Source organism: Nestor notabilis, unplaced genomic scaffold, assembly GCF_000696875.1.
Source record: "Nestor notabilis isolate BGI_N333 unplaced genomic scaffold, ASM69687v1 scaffold15226, whole genome shotgun sequence".
In the NCBI taxonomy this organism is placed as follows: domain Eukaryota; kingdom Metazoa; phylum Chordata; class Aves; order Psittaciformes; family Psittacidae; genus Nestor; species Nestor notabilis.
Window position 1 is genome coordinate 3915 of NW_009934361.1, and position 15712 is coordinate 19626.

A 15712-nucleotide genomic window follows, 5' to 3' on the forward strand; every position below is an offset into this window, starting at 1 on the left:
CCAAGGACTGTCTCATAACAAAAATAACAATTCTACCTCAGGAAAAAGCACTGGCAAAGAAAAGGAGAAGAAACCTTAAAGGTAACATGTTTGTGACTGCTGTAGAACATCCTGACTTGCAAACTAATTAGACTTTAAATCAGCAGTGTCTGATGGAGCTGTTTTGACCTGTTAAGTTTTCAGCTCTGCTAACCAAGGTCAAAGTAAAAAAGACTATGCTTTCATGCTGAGCACGAACACATTTTTGTGGCTCATTAATAAAATCTACAGCCTCTACCACTCTTAAAACCAACCAACTAAGCCTCTAAGAGCAACCCAGAAAGGAAACGATCATGGTCTTGAAAGACACCTGTATTTTGGCTACAGCAAGTCTCCTATTACAGAGCAGCCATTAGCATCCTTCAACATAATAAATTTAATGTCTAATTACAGTATCATATTAAAAAACTAATTGCAAGGACTGAATCTTGTTTATTGTGCCTCTGCTGCTAGTTTTGGGCATAAGGAATTTCCTGAAGCTCTGAACACAAACTGCAATTCCTCATGAGACAAAACTGCCTTTGAAACAATGCCGAGCTGGTCAAAGTTCCCCACTTATGTTTCCCAGTGTTTGCACTGCCCCAGGATATTAACACACATTTTATGACATTACTACAGAGGTTGTTAAACAAGGAACCATGCACAGGCACTGAAGAAGACGCTGCCTATAGTGACTAGAGGGGTCAGATAAAATACTGACACATCACACCAGAGGGGTGGCAAAACACTGAACAGTTTTATTGTGAAAGATGTCAAGTCCTTTGCAAACTTATTGACAAATAGTCTATCTGTGAAGAAAATTTGAAACAGCATTACTTAGAAATCCAGTATTTACAAATGCAGCTTGAAGTTGCTCTTGTTGAGAAGCCACCTTTGCTTTCCTGCATTGTAAGAAAACATGAAGTGAGTGAATGAATGTCTTCTTCAATCTGCATATTGCACTTATATTCTCCACCTGCAGATCTGCTGGCTGGAATAACATTTGTTTTTGTGAATGAGAAAGCACTGACCTGACTGAGCTCCAAATCATCCCGGTTTGCTTTTGTAATGAGAACTTTACAGTGTGGAATAAACTTTGAAAACTTATATATATAAGAGACCAGGGACTGGTCTGTGTCTGCAGATTGCCAGTGGCTTCTTGAGCCAAACTGCTGCTACTGTCTCTCACATTTCAGCTTGCTTATCAGCAAAAAACCTTTCACAGGCAGGCTGACATCGCCTCCCCTCTAGGCAGGGACTGTAATGCAGAGGTACTACCGGTTAGGTATGTAAAACCAGAGAATTTCTCACCAAGTGCATAACAATGCAGAGAGGCACCAAACAGGCTTTTCCCAAATCACCCTGTACACAATACCTTTAAAAAGCCATCCCTGGATTAACTGGCTTTTTGTAGCACAGAGGGCCTCTCACCCGCTCATAAATTCAGGTACCAGATTCAGCTGGTTGCTGCTTCCTGCATCCTTCCTGTTTGAGAACAGGTGACAAAAAGTGAGAAATTAAAGAACAGAAATAAAAATCCTAGCTACAGCACAGCTTGGCAAAGTAACAGATTGTTCTAATCTTCTGTATCTTTGAACTCAGCTTTGACAACACCAAAGTTGCAAGTGCACCTGTTTCACTCACTAAGCTCTAAGTACTTTGTGAAGTATCCATGCAGCATATGGAAAACATTAACAATATATTCTCTTTTTAGCTAGATTTTTTTTAAATCACTAAATGTTAGCACTTGAATATGAAGTTATTCATTATGCTGAGGATATAGCAGGTGCTCTGCCAGACTTATGTGGAAAGCATGAAAAGTACAGCTTACATGTAACACCATTACTATCTGCTAATGCTGAGTTGAATACTGTAATTGCCAAAGGAAAAGTCAGGAAATGTATACAGGCACGAACAACCATTTGAATGTGTTGCTGTAACTGGAGAGATCACTTTTAATCTACAGAATTTGAAAGCTGGGATCAAAGTAGGAAATGTCCATTTAAAAATCTTCAGTTGAAGACGCATTGTAAGAGCAGTGAGAGGTTTCCCACCACCACAGTTGTTCTACCACTCTCAGCTTAGCAAAGGATACAACTTCAGGTGCCCATCCTTGGCTACTGACATTGGTGCCAACCTCACTTTTAGACAGTAATATCCTAGATGAACAACGGGCATTTAAGTAATATTCAGTGAGGACATACAGTACAGTTAGCCTATGTACTGCTTTCCTATAGACAATTCCTCACCCACAGATTTTACACAGAATTTACATGCTTACTCTATGTAAGTAGGGTCACTTATAAAATACTCCCATTTTCTGAAACTGATGTTTGTCAATATGCGTTATTAATGTCAGTAATATTTAATATACAGAACATGAAGATAAGCTGACTGTAGCAGTTTCTTGCTACACTGGAGGTACCTGAAGTATTGAAAGTCTTACGGCAAGCTGTTGAAGTTTAGACACTACCAGCTGTTCTTACTCCTCTCGTAAACTCCATGCAGAGCAGCAGCAAATTTAATATTTAGAGCATTCCAAGTGATCAAAGGTACTAAGGCATTTTGGTTTTAAACTTTAATTAAAGAGATGTTGAAGTTCACAAGATTGCTTTGGCAATCAATTTTAAAGGTCTTAATCATCCACTAATGTCATTTCACGTTCCAAGATGCACTACCAAGAATTTTGAGACTGTCCCTCTGGTAGAAGCCTAATCAGTCCATTTTCCATTCCAAAATGGGGAATCCCTGCGTACTCAACACTGAAAGACAAACTCTGCAGGTCCCCAATACTTCTTTTTTATTATTCATTTATTTTTCCTGAAAGACAAACTCTGCAGGTCCCCAATACTTCTTTTTTTATTATTCATTTATTTTTCACCTAGGCCTGAAAGTCTTGACAAAGGTCTTCACTGTTCATGTTCAGAGCTTGCACTTCTGCAACACAAGTCCTCTTGCATCCATTGCTTCTTTTCAGAAGGGGTCAAATCCTGCAAGTATGAGAACCTAATAGCCCCAGTAATCCTATTACTTGCTAATGAAGAGCTTGCTTGAAGAAAAGGCTATCACTACATGCAGACCTGTCAATTAGGTTAAGAACAGTGAAGTATAAAGGCGCATTTAAGTTTCATACACTCATCTTCTAATTATTACTAAGAGATATATTGTGTTGCCAAGAGTCCAAGCAGCCTCATATAATCAGATGCACAAACAGATGCATCAGGCTGTTAGCCAAACTGTTCACCAAGGAACAGAACCCCTCTCCACCTGTAACCATAGGCTACTCAAGCAACATGAGACCTGGCATCACAGGGGTTGCATAAGATTCACCCATGAAGAGACTATTTTCAACCAGTACATTTTCATTTTCTCTATGATGTCTTGAGAAGCTCATCAAAACCTGAAAGAAAAACCCCTTCTCTCATAGCTCAGTCATACAGAAGCAAGTACGCCAAGGAACTGAAATAACAAGATGCTCCACAGTGGCAAACACCAACAGTAGTACAATAGCTGCTTTGGATACAGACTGAGCAGCAGCTTCCCACAAGCAGTTGCTTAATATATTATTTCCTACAACTACTCTTTATTGCTCAAGAATACAGCAAAATAACAGCTGTCACAAGTATGATGTTCAGTACAAACATGTTCTATGTGCAAAATGTTCTCATATGTATATATTTACACACACTTCATAACATAATATAGAAGTAAGTCTGAACCAGTTCATACAGACAGGTTTTGAAAAGATCTTTAGCAATTAATCATCAAACAAAAGAAAAGCTTTGTGCAACACCTTACTAGAAGCTTCAAGAAGGCTACAAGCACAACCAAGAGAGACAAAAACATGACTACTTCTATTTTCAAAGAACTCAAAAGAGCTGATCTTCAGGATATTATTGTTTCCCTGGATGATAATCAATGACAGTGCAGGAAAAAACCCCGAACAAACTAACCAACCTGTGGAGATGCAACATCTACTGCATGAGTTACCTGCTTCTATCCAGACATGAGTTTACACAAGTCACCCCCAAACTCAAATTGCCAGAATTTTGCAAGCAGAGTAAGACCCTTTCCTCTACATGCTTGCAAAAAACAAGGACAGAAAACACAAGCAAAGAAACCAACCACCACACAGACTCACCTATAGCCATCAGAAAGATGTTTGCCACAAGCTGTGACTTCGTAGCACTCAACTTTAAGAGTTGTCACTAAATGTATCTCTCAAAAATGAAATGGATCACCCAGAAGCCACATCCACGTACAAACTCCAGCTCAAGAATGTCCTGCAGTGAAGACTGTTCCTTAAGCTTTCTTTAGCTTTCATTCTTGACAAGGGAGCTCTCCTTCTTCCCTGCTGTCCCACTTCTCATCAAACGAGCCCATTAGCTTCCCCCAGGATAGCCAGTCCCTGTGGTCTAAGCCACTAAAAGGCTTAGCAATAGCACAATTCCATTCTAGTAATTTTTATCTCTCCGAAATACTTACAAAGATCTATTGAGAAAAGCAAGAGCATGAGAGGGAAGGGAATGACTGAGCAGACACTTTTCATATAGCAAAGAATTACTGAATTAATTTTATAGAAGAAAAATGCATCAGATGCTTTTAGATACTACTCATGCTACTCTAGATAGAGCAAGAAGAAACAGCTGAAAGGAACTTTCCCAGAAGTTTTTTAGATGTTATTGAAAAAAGTTTTATTAGAAACACTACAGTGGACATATCTGTACAGGAAATACATTTGGGTTTGCTTTCCTGCATCGTGTCATAGCTTCCATTTCCCTTTGCTGCTCAGCAGTGATTGTATGCAGCTCAGTGACGATTCCAACCCCCAGGGAGAGGCAGATGGATTATTAACAGGGAGTTAGGGCAGCCATGAGGAGTTCCATTTTATAGACAAAGTTCCGTCCTTCCATTTTATTCCACTGCACTTCCTTGAAGGGCCCTCGAAGATGATTCCACTTGTTGTCCTGCAGTACATCGCCTTTGGGAAGATCCTTGCACTGACTCCGTGGAAACTGAACCATAACTTTGCTGCCACTTTCTGGGCCATTACGTACTGTGATGAACAGAGATTCTATGAGCATTTTTACACTGTAAGAATTCCTCATACTAAATATCCTTCCTCATGTACGCTGTACATTCCTCCTACTCAATTCCAATCATGCTGAAAGCAAACAAGAGAAATTACCTTTTTTTTTTCAATTATTAAGGTTTTCTCTTTGAATTTTCTCTTTCTGGTCTCCCATTTCTCCATGATTTTGTTGCTTTAGCACTGCATGTTCTTGGTTAGAGCACACCAGAGAAACATTTGACAAAACCCCACAGGCATACAGCTTACAAATGCATTTATTTTTCTCTAATGGTGCAGGAAGGGCAAAGGGCTTTTTGGCCAAATCTTACCTTGGATGTATTCCCACCATTCTCCTGAAAAACATGATCGAAAAGATATTGTTCCTAGTGGATTTACATCAAACGGATGGGAATGGAGTCACTCAGGATAGTTGTTGCTTTTAATCACAAAATTCTGCAAGACTGGTGGAGGGTGGTGTTCTCTTGGCTCACACGGGTTTTTGTGCTGTGATGTTGGGTGGTGGTAGTGTGTGTATGTGTTTGTGTTTTAAATAAGCAGTTAGGGAGGTAACACTTAGCTCTTCCCTCACTTAACCAAGCTAGCCTTCCACAAAGAGATAACTATCAGGCTGACTGAACACAATTTCTCCTTCATAAATCAATGCTGATTACTCCCCATCATTATCATCATCCTCTCCTTAATATGTTTGGAAACTGCTTCTGGGACTGGGTTTTGCCACATCTCCCCAGTAATTGTAGTGAGGCTGACCACACTAGTTCCCCAGATTCTCCTTCTTGAATATGTGACATCTGCCTTCTTCTAGTCCTCGGGAATCCTTCCTGATGACCATGACCTTTCAAAGATCATCAAGAGTGGCCTTACAGTGACATAAGTTGGCTCCCTCAGCACTTATGGATACATCCCACCTGGTGCCATGAACTTGTCTCATGTCTTCGTTGCTCCAAATTTTCCCTGAGGTTCCTGAAGGCCAGTCTTAAGATGAAAGCAAAGAAGGCATCGTGTACCTCAGCCTTCTCCATGTCCTATGCCACCAGGTCCTCTCCCCGTTTACCAGCAGGCCCATATTTCCCCTAGCCTTCCTTTTGCTGTTGACCTACCTGTTGAAGTTGTTCTTGTTACCCTGTATGTCCCTCACCAGACTCAACTCCAGATGGGTTTTAGCTTTCCTGTCCCCATCAATGCATGCTTGGACAAGTCTATCTTCCTCCCAGATCAACTGGTCCTGCTTATAATCACTTGCAGCTTCCTTTTTATGTCAAGAGTTTAGTCATGAGCTCCCTGTTCATACACACAGATCTTTGGTCACCTTTACACAACTTCCTGCACAAAGGAATGACCATTCTTGAGCTTGAAAGATGTGATACTTAGGAAAAAAAAATAACCAACTCTCTTGGACCCCTTTTCTCTCCATCCCATAGGATGGTATTCCATAGGATTCTTCCAAGAAGATCCCTGAAAAGACCAAAATTTGCTCTCATTAAGTTCACAGTTGTGATGGTGGTGTTTGCCTTGTTCCCTTCTCTCAGGATCTTGATGGTTTCTGTAATCTAGCTTTTCAATGCTAATTCTAAGACTATCTCAGAGACACACAAAACCTGTAGAATTCACTTCATGGTAAGATTTTCCATACATTTGCAAGAGAAGACACTACCTGAAATGGCATAGTCTCCATTTGGTGATGCTACAGTTATTGCTGATGCATTGCCAATGCTCTCCACCGGCCCCAGACCAACGTGATTACTGAAACTCAGCACGTGCCATCCCATAACTTTTGCAAGCTGCTGAACTGCATGGACTTGGTGCTGTGACATCTGAAAAGTAACAAGAGGTTCAACTTCTGTTCAATATTTGCACACCACAGAAATAAGTGCTTCCTGGTTTTACCACACTTCTTTTTCTCCTGCACACAGAGAAGACCACTGTATTACACACACTATGCAGTTAGATCATGACTTAATGCTTGTAACAAAGAAACATCTAGCACTGTTCAACAGTTCTCTGTGAACAAGTCTGAAAACACCTGACCAAAAAGATACCCTCAGCAGAACCTGTTTCAACTTGTTTTCTGTGTCGTGGAGTTTCATATAACTGCAACAGGCAAACCACTGTTATTAAAGACCTGTACCTTGACTATTTATAATGCATAGTAGAGAGACTGTCACTTCTGACTAAAACCAGCAGCTTGCTCTAAGCAATTTAGAAAACACGGTTCATTCAAATATCAGCTGATTTAGTAATGGCTGATGCAAAGTGAACATTAACAAGACAATGCTGAAACAACACTAATTGTGGGCTCATTAAGATCTCTAGACAGGTCTTGGTTGCAGTAAGTTTCATATATTGAGTACCTTATTGTCTGCTATGACTCTGACTTGTTCTGAAGTAAGCAAAAACCTTAGTGTTCCCATGATGAGCAGCATAAAGAAATGTATTTTAAATGGGAGGGAAAAAACTATTATTACTACTGACCTTAGTAAAAACTGGCATTATATTTTAGTTACAGTTGCTAAAGACTCTACAAATTCAGTCATTCACGTTCCTACTTCCACTATCTTTAAATAAAGTTTTCTAACACTTTCTACACAGATAAGATTCTAACTTCCTCTGTTTGCCAAACATTACAAGAAAGGGAAGAAGACTGTCTGTGAACCTACCTGAGATAAAAGGAAATCCTGCAGTTCTTGCTCTTGATGGGACAGTGTAATAACTCTTCCATCTCTATGCACAACTCTGATTTGTTCAACGCCTATGTTCAGCTGTAGTTGAATGGATCTTTGAAGACAAGATGTAGGTTTGTTCAAAATGCATTACAACACTTAAGAAAACAGGAAACTAAGAGCACAGAATTCCTCCCATTCACTGACAATAACTCTAAGATGAGGATGGTGCAAAGCCTATGGTAAACAAGACAGCAACCCCAGACATTTCAGTTTCACCCTTCATGACAGCTCCCTCTGTACTTCAGGGAACATCATCTGTGGCATGTTCTCAGACCTGGTTGCTCAGGTCAAGCAACCTCCCGAGGTGCCTCGCAGCTCCCTGCCTGCACTGTGCCCAAGTTCCCTTGCAGAGGGGCAGAGGAAAATGGTGTGTACCTGGGGCTTGTTCTATCCTACAGCCAAGACTTGGGCAGCACATGTACTTTGGAAAGGAGACTGCAAATTGCACCACTGACCACAGTCTGCTCCACACTGTGGACACAGCCAGAAAGGACTGCCCAAAATACCAAAAATAGCTTGGTCATCCACTGTGAACACATCAGTTCATTCACTGCTGGTCAGCATGCCGACATTTGTTTCTGGCATATGAAACCTCTTATTTTGAAGACAACGTGTGTAACTAATAGCATGAATTACTTAAGTTCCACATTTTAGTACCTGTGCAACTGAGCTAGGACTGAGCACTGACTAGCTGTCCATGACCAGACTGGAAGTTTAGAACCCAGCACATACAAATATACTGCATATTCATCTATCTCTATCCAAAGCAACCCCCACCTTAAATGGCCACTTTCGCCTTCAATTCCTTCTTTGAAAGGAAACTGTGCTAGTTAATGACTTAATAAGTTTCTTCATTGAAGTGTAAAGTGGGTGAAGAGCTTTCTTAGGGTGGCTGCTCCCTGCCCCAACTCAAAACCAAACACACATGAAAATAAAGTGCTCCCACTTGTCTGCCTGAAGAGAATCTAAACCTGTAAAACACAACTTGAATACACTCTGCCACTGCTGCATGCTTCTACAACTAGAAAGACACAGGCATTTTCATACTTACTTGCATATTTGTTCATATCCTTGAGAAGTTATTAGAACTTTAACACTGGATTCATAAACATCATTTATGTTGGACCAATGGGCCTGAATCTGAGGATCCTCAATACGACTGGCCAGACTGTCAATGGTTCGAGCAGTTCTAGAAGATAAAGCCATATTCCATGTGCTGTAATCTAGACAGCTTGTGCTCTTATCTTGTTTAAAGGAAGTGAAAAGGTTATTAATTAGTTTGGGGTTTTTTTCCTTCTTTTGGTGGCACACCAAAAAGAAAAAAAGGTGAATTTAATAAACCATGTGAATCAAAGTTCTATTTCAGCACCATTTTGGTGCTAATGGAGCACTTGTTTACTCTGTACATGTCACATACACTCTGCAGCAGTATTAAAGTGGTATTACTTAGAATGAGCTACTGCACGGGAAAGACTACTAAAAAAGATTTATGCAGCTTCAGAAAAGTAGGGACAATTATCAGCAGCCTACGTTAGAGTTGTCACAGAGATCTCTAAGAAACCCACCTCTTTTTTTTACTAGCCAACTGCTTATTGCTCATATTTCCTGATCTGTTATTGGTTCTTAGTACTTAAAAATAGAGTTTTTTAACAGTGAAAGAAGTAGCTGCTTGTTCTAAGAACACTGAAAAAAAGATCAATTGTACTCTACATCATGGTACATTTTATTGTAACTTTAACAAGAACAGCTTGTGACCTACCTCCGCCTCAGGAAGATGTGCTTTGCCTGCTTTATTATCTTTTCCAGAAGGCCTTCATTCGACTGCAAAGAACTGATATCATTTTTATCAAAAGCCTGGGGTCCTGCAAGTCTCATTCTCTTATGGCCAAAAGGTGCACTAGCTGGATGTGGCATCACTGTTGAGCTCAGGGTTTGCTTGTGGCACTGCAACAAACAACAGATGTTATAAAAGGAAGTGACCAAATAATGTATCCGCAAGAAGTAATGTGTATACTATAATATGCTGCTTCACATTAGCTGTTTTAAGTCTACATACTTTCCAAAATGGCAGCTTTTTTCCTTTATAAGTTTGACAGCACTTTAAAGCAGCTTTCCACTCATACTTTGTCTCCCCTGCTTACGCAGCTCTTTCAAACCTTATGGGAAGTGATTTTTAAAAACATGTGCTAGCTAACAAAGATTTGGTGCTATGGCAGTAGCTCCTACTAGTATGTCTGCCTCATACACATCTCTGGAGACAGATAGAATGGTCAAACAAAAATAAAGGAAGTATTTTAGAAATAGAAAGGGGTACAAAAAAATTAGCATCTGGTTCAAAGTTAAGAAAGGAAATTCACAGAGCTGGGCACTGGGCTCAGGAAACCCAGTTCAGTGTTTAAAACACTGGACTATTCCACATGACTGCATGACTTGTACCTCTAAGGAGATGAGCACTCTCTGGCACAACTGCTCAGACATCTAAGATTGTGCTCCTCTCCTGAACAGATGCAAGCTCAGCCTCCTACCCCAGGTCCTTCTGAATTCTAAGACACTGAAGCAGAGAAGTGGACCTCAAAAGAAGTGAAGTTATTATGGTAATTGATTGTTCTTCCTTCATGGAAGTATGGGCTGAACAGACGTTCACTTAAAGTACTCAACAAGCACTAATTAGACACAAAGAAAAAAGGGAAACTGAGGAGCTGTACTGAAAAACCTTGCACAGCTTTTCTGAAGGAAACGCTGGGCCTGAGGTTAAATAAGGAACTAGCATTCCATGAAAGCATCAACTGGAACTCCCCAACCCCCTCTACACACTGAAACTGAACAGCACGTCGCCTCACACCAATGGGTAGAAAGCGACTGGCCTCTAGTGGCACTCTATTGTTATAACAGTGCTGCACGCCATGTATGACTACAAAAGCATGTAGTCTTCAGGACTTGACCATAAATGCATTACCTCTCTGATAAGCTGATGCAAATTATGTTCCAGAACATAAAGATGATCATCTGGATTCTGTTTGTCAGAAGCAGACTTTTGTGACTTTTTGTCATTGGAAGAGTGACACAGAGAAATAGACAACTGTAAACCTGTACGAAGCAGATTAAAAAACACAACACAAATAAGGACACTGACAATTTTCAAGGAGGCTACTGAGAACTGCTTTTCTTCACGTACTATAGTCAGTATTTTTACAAGCAGTATTCACCGTATCAGAAAAATCAAAGAGTGATGTTGGAGAGCGCAGCAACAAAGGCAAGTAACACTTGCTACTGACTGAAGTGTTGACAGGTCGACTATTAACTCACTAGGTACACTTCACACCAATTTCTATGACTCAATCCCAAACAAAAAGAAGAGTCCCCAGTGTGCACACTTGTGTGGTTTAAACCCAGCACCATACAGCCGCCTGCTCACCCCCTCCCTGGATTACAGCTGACAGCTTCAAGTGCCACTGACAAAAAACAATCACAAAGTAAACCAATCCAAACTCCACACAGTAAAATGTGAGTAAATAAGAAACCAACCTGCATTAGTTGAATGCTTCTATAATTAGCAAGCAAAATTCCAATTCTGGGAAATTCTGGTTTTTCAAAACCTTTGGAAAATGAGGTTCCTTTTTTGTTGTTGTCATTAAGAACAGAGCGTTTAAAAAGGTCTCATCCATCAGAGTTTCAGTTCATGTTTAAGCAAATAACAGGTTAAGAAGTCTTACAAAGTCTCCTACCTGGGAAAGGCTGGGAAATGATCTGATTTTTCACAACAATGTGAGGAATCTGGGATTTAATTTGAACAGCTTCTCGCGACAGCTGGGCAAAGATTTCTTTACATAAAAGAACATTCTGTGCAGCCTCCAACTTTGTCTGCCAGTGGGGAGAGCCTGAAAAACACAAACTAGTGTTTGCAGAAGGGAAATAGTAAGAAAAAGCTACCTTTTTGCTCAGATGCCAGTCACTGCAGTAGCTATGAGTAACTGCTAAGGTAACTTAGTCAGTATCTTCTGTCCAAATGGAGTAGAAAAAGGCATTAGTGTTACCTTACCTATATGTATACCGTGAACTGCAGCTCCCAGCTGGAACTGCCCATTATATTCCCAGACCTTTTGTGAGCTCTGCTTATGAACCTCTGGCTAAGGTGCAATTTACTTTCAATGATACTTCCAACTTTATTAAATTCACTCTACAATGAGCCACCAAATAATGGTAAGTGCATGTACGTGCTTTCACAAGAGTTATAGGGCCCAAATTCCTGGAAGATTCTGGTCTGCGTAAGCACATAAGCTCTATGCTGTAACCTCAATATCATATGAAACACCTATATAGTACAGTATCCTGGCTATGGTCAAGACAGCACAAGTATCTGTGTCACAGACCATTGTAAAATAAAATCCTGCCAGTTCTTTTTAATCCTAAATAGTAAAGGATGAAATTATAATCCCAAAAATGTACAGCTTCACATAAGGGCACGTAGTAAATGACTCCATCTACTACCTGCCAGGTGAGCTATTGGTCATGAATGCACATACTGCCAGCAGAGTTTCAGATCCAGAGAAAACAAACAGGGCACAGAAAAAAGTTCTACATTTTGGGCAAAGTTAAGTCAGACATTCAGCTCTGCTGAACTAATGGGATGTCACTGGCTGAAACACAATACCTTGGTTTGCTTTTGGTTATGTGCTCTAACGTCTAATACCTCACATAAGGTGCTCTAGAATACTTAAAATACAATCCTAGTAATTTTGTTTCAGAAACTGAGTAAACACATATGAAAACCTCAAGAAGTATGCTTTGAAAGCATCATGTTCCCAAAGCCCAAGCAGCACCTACACAGAAAACTGCAGCTTAAATAAGAATGTTCTTGTTCACTGTTCTTTCAAGCTATATGCTAAGATTTTCAAATAAACATCGTACACAAACCTACTTCTTGAGAACATGTTCAAAAAACAACATACAGCTAGTTATACCTGGCTTTGATTTTAGCATGGGTCTTTTAAAGAGGTTGACTGTCCCAAGGTCACCAATGTCCGGAGCTTGTTTTTGAATAGAAACCTAGATGAAAGAGAATGTTACTTGATGTTTGTTCTTTGTTGCAAGCACACAAATACCAAAACAAAACCCACATTGCATTATTAGTCTTTCTGGCAAACCTTGATATAGGCTGATCCCTCTAAATCACTTGGAATTTGAACATCCAAAGGACAATAATCCTCAGGTATCTTTTTATCCAGGTCAATGTCAGTGTTCTTTATCACCTCAAACGTGCCATGATGAAGAAAAAGGGAGCCTAAGAAAGAAAGGCAAAAACACACATACTATGCATAAAGCGTCTTCTGCAAATAATGAAGCTCATACCCCTGTTTTAGAAGACTACGTATTTTCTAAGTCTCCAGAACTCCATAGTTGTGCTTCAGAGACACGGATGCGATGGATGGAGCACTCGGTAGATAAAGCTGGATGGTCACAGTCAAAAAGAGTTGTGGTCAACAGCTTGATGTCCCAGTGGAGACCAGTAACAAATGGCATTCTGCAGGGCTTGGTATTGGGACCAGTGCTGTTCAACATCTTTGTTGATGACATGGACAGTGGGATTGAGTGTGCCCTCAGCCTAAGCTGTGTGGTTCGGCTGATATGCTGGAGGGAAGGGATGCCATCCAGAGGGACCTTGACACGCTTGTGAGGTGGGCTGATGCCAACCTCAGGAAGTTCAGCAAGGCCAAGTTCAAGGTCCTGCACCTGGGTCAGAGCAATCCCAAGCACAAATACAGGCTGTGTAGAGAATGGACTGAGAGCAGGCCTGAGGAGGAGGACCTGGGAGTGTTGGCTGACGAGAAGCTCAACATGGGCCGGCTTCAGTGTGTGCTCACAGCCCAGAATGACAACCACGCATCGTGACCAGCAGGTCGAGGGAGGTGATTCTACCCCACTACTCAGTTCATTAGACCCCATCTGCAGTCCTGCATCCTCTGGGGCCCCCAAAATAAGGATGTGGACCTCTTGAAGCAAGTCCAGAGGCCACAAAGATGCTCAGAGGGCTGGAGCAGCTCTGCTATGGAGACAGGCTGAGAGAGCTGGGCCTGTTCAGCCTGGAGAAGAGAAGCCTCTGGGGAGACCTTAGAGCAGCTTCCAGTGACTAAAGGGGGCTACAAGAAAGCTGGACTTTTGACAAGGGCCTGCAGGAATAGGATAAGAGGGAATGGTTTTCAACAACACACTTTAGTCTTATGGTTTAGTCTTAGGCAGTCCCAGCAGAGAGTTAAGACATGATGATCCTTATGATTCCCTTCCAACTTGACATATTCTATGATTCTATGATCTTTGTTCACAGGAAAATGCAACGCACTCCTCATTTCTTCTACATGCTTTACAGGCCAAATGTAGATAAAAGCCAAAGATTACAAGGTCTACCTGTCAACTGATCAACTACATTGTCAATACAGAGTTGTTTCTGTAAAGCAATCTTTACTAGAAACCTACACAGCCTTTGAATCACTTTCTAGCTTGAGGATGGCAAGAGACTTTTCCTGATAATGAAACAAGCTTCCTCCTCTTACAATCTCGTCTCATTATGACAATAAACTTGTGTTAAATTATATTATTCATTATTACAGACATTCCATCTGTAAAAAAAATCCACAAAGTACAAATATCCATTCTGGAGCAAAACAAAAGACCCTTCTGCTTGTTTACCTGCACTTCTGTAGCTCAGATCACCAAGAATTTTGTCTCCCACTTTCCTCAGCTTCCAGTGTTGTCTCAGTCTCAGCAGCTCAGAGTTGAAGTCTCTTTGTCTCTTATTTTCCTGGTTTTCTGCTACTGATTTGGATAACCTTTCTGCTCCTTTCAACAGGATTTGAGCTGCTCCAGCTAATGACTTCTTCTTTGAAATCAACTGTAGAAACTGAGGATTCTAGCCACAATAAAAAGAAGACAGTGAAAAAGCCATTTACACCTCAATTCTCAAAAAACTATTGTTAGTGAAAGCTCATTGACAGTGACCTCAGAGCAGATTTCAGTATCTGAAGGGGGCCTATGAGGATACCAGAGAGGGACTATTCCTCAAGGACTATAATAATAGGACAAGGGGTTACGGGTTCAAACTTCAACAAGGGAGACTTAGGTTAGACACAAGGAAGGAATTCTTTACTATGAGGGTGGTGAGGCTCTGGAACAGGTTGCCCAAGTAGCAGATGCCCCATCCCTGGCAGTGTTCAAGGACAGGTTGGACACAGGGGCTTGGAGCAACCTGCTCTAGTGGAAGGTGTCCCTGCCCGTGGCAGGGGGTTGGAACTGGATGATCTTTAAGGTGCCTTCCAATCCAAACCACTCTATGATTCTATGACTAATAACTTATTTTGCTGGATGTTCAGTTGCTTATCTGGAATTATACATTATACACCCGCACTATACACCCACAAGTCACATTGGGACTTACAGTTTTAGTGAAGAGACCTTTGAAATCAGCCTCACCTCCCATTCTCAGCCTCACCCTGGCCCACACAGCACTGTGCTAGCACAACAGGGAACACTTGACTAAATCGTATATGCATCATACATGAAAAAACTGCCACGAAATAAAACCTTTGCCATCAAGCCATACTACCAGGTACAACATACCTGTTTTGGAGGAAGGGGATCTTGCACAACTGGGTCTAGAGTCATGAATTTTTTATCCTTCACAATGCTGAGAACATCATACAACACACACATCTCGGTCAAGGCGCTTCTCAAGTTGTTCCTCACCGAATCCCAAGGCCAGAGGGATGGCTGAAACTTTACCAACCCTGAAGACAAAACAGAAGAGTAATCAAGAGACTAAAAACACACGGTGCAAGGCTCGTTCTTAAACCACAGAGAGATCACAGGAGGATGAAGTACACCTGAACAG

The 15712-nt window shown here is 41.0% G+C and overlaps 1 protein-coding gene across 1 annotated transcript; it reads right to left on the bottom strand.

Moving 5' to 3' along the window:
* Positions 1–4655: 4655 nt before the first annotated feature.
* MED17 (mediator complex subunit 17) lies at positions 4656–15603 on the bottom strand. Its single transcript, XM_010017313.1, has 11 exons — positions 15442–15603; positions 14515–14734; positions 12975–13111; positions 12792–12876; positions 11556–11708; positions 10787–10917; positions 9590–9774; positions 8882–9019; positions 7765–7882; positions 6762–6921; positions 4656–5074 (listed from the first exon to the last, which is right to left on the bottom strand). Exons 1-11 carry the CDS (start codon positions 15532–15534, stop codon positions 4869–4871), a joined length of 1626 nt encoding a protein of 541 aa, XP_010015615.1. The 5' UTR covers positions 15535–15603; the 3' UTR covers positions 4656–4868.
* Between the last annotated feature and the right edge of the window lie 109 nt (positions 15604–15712).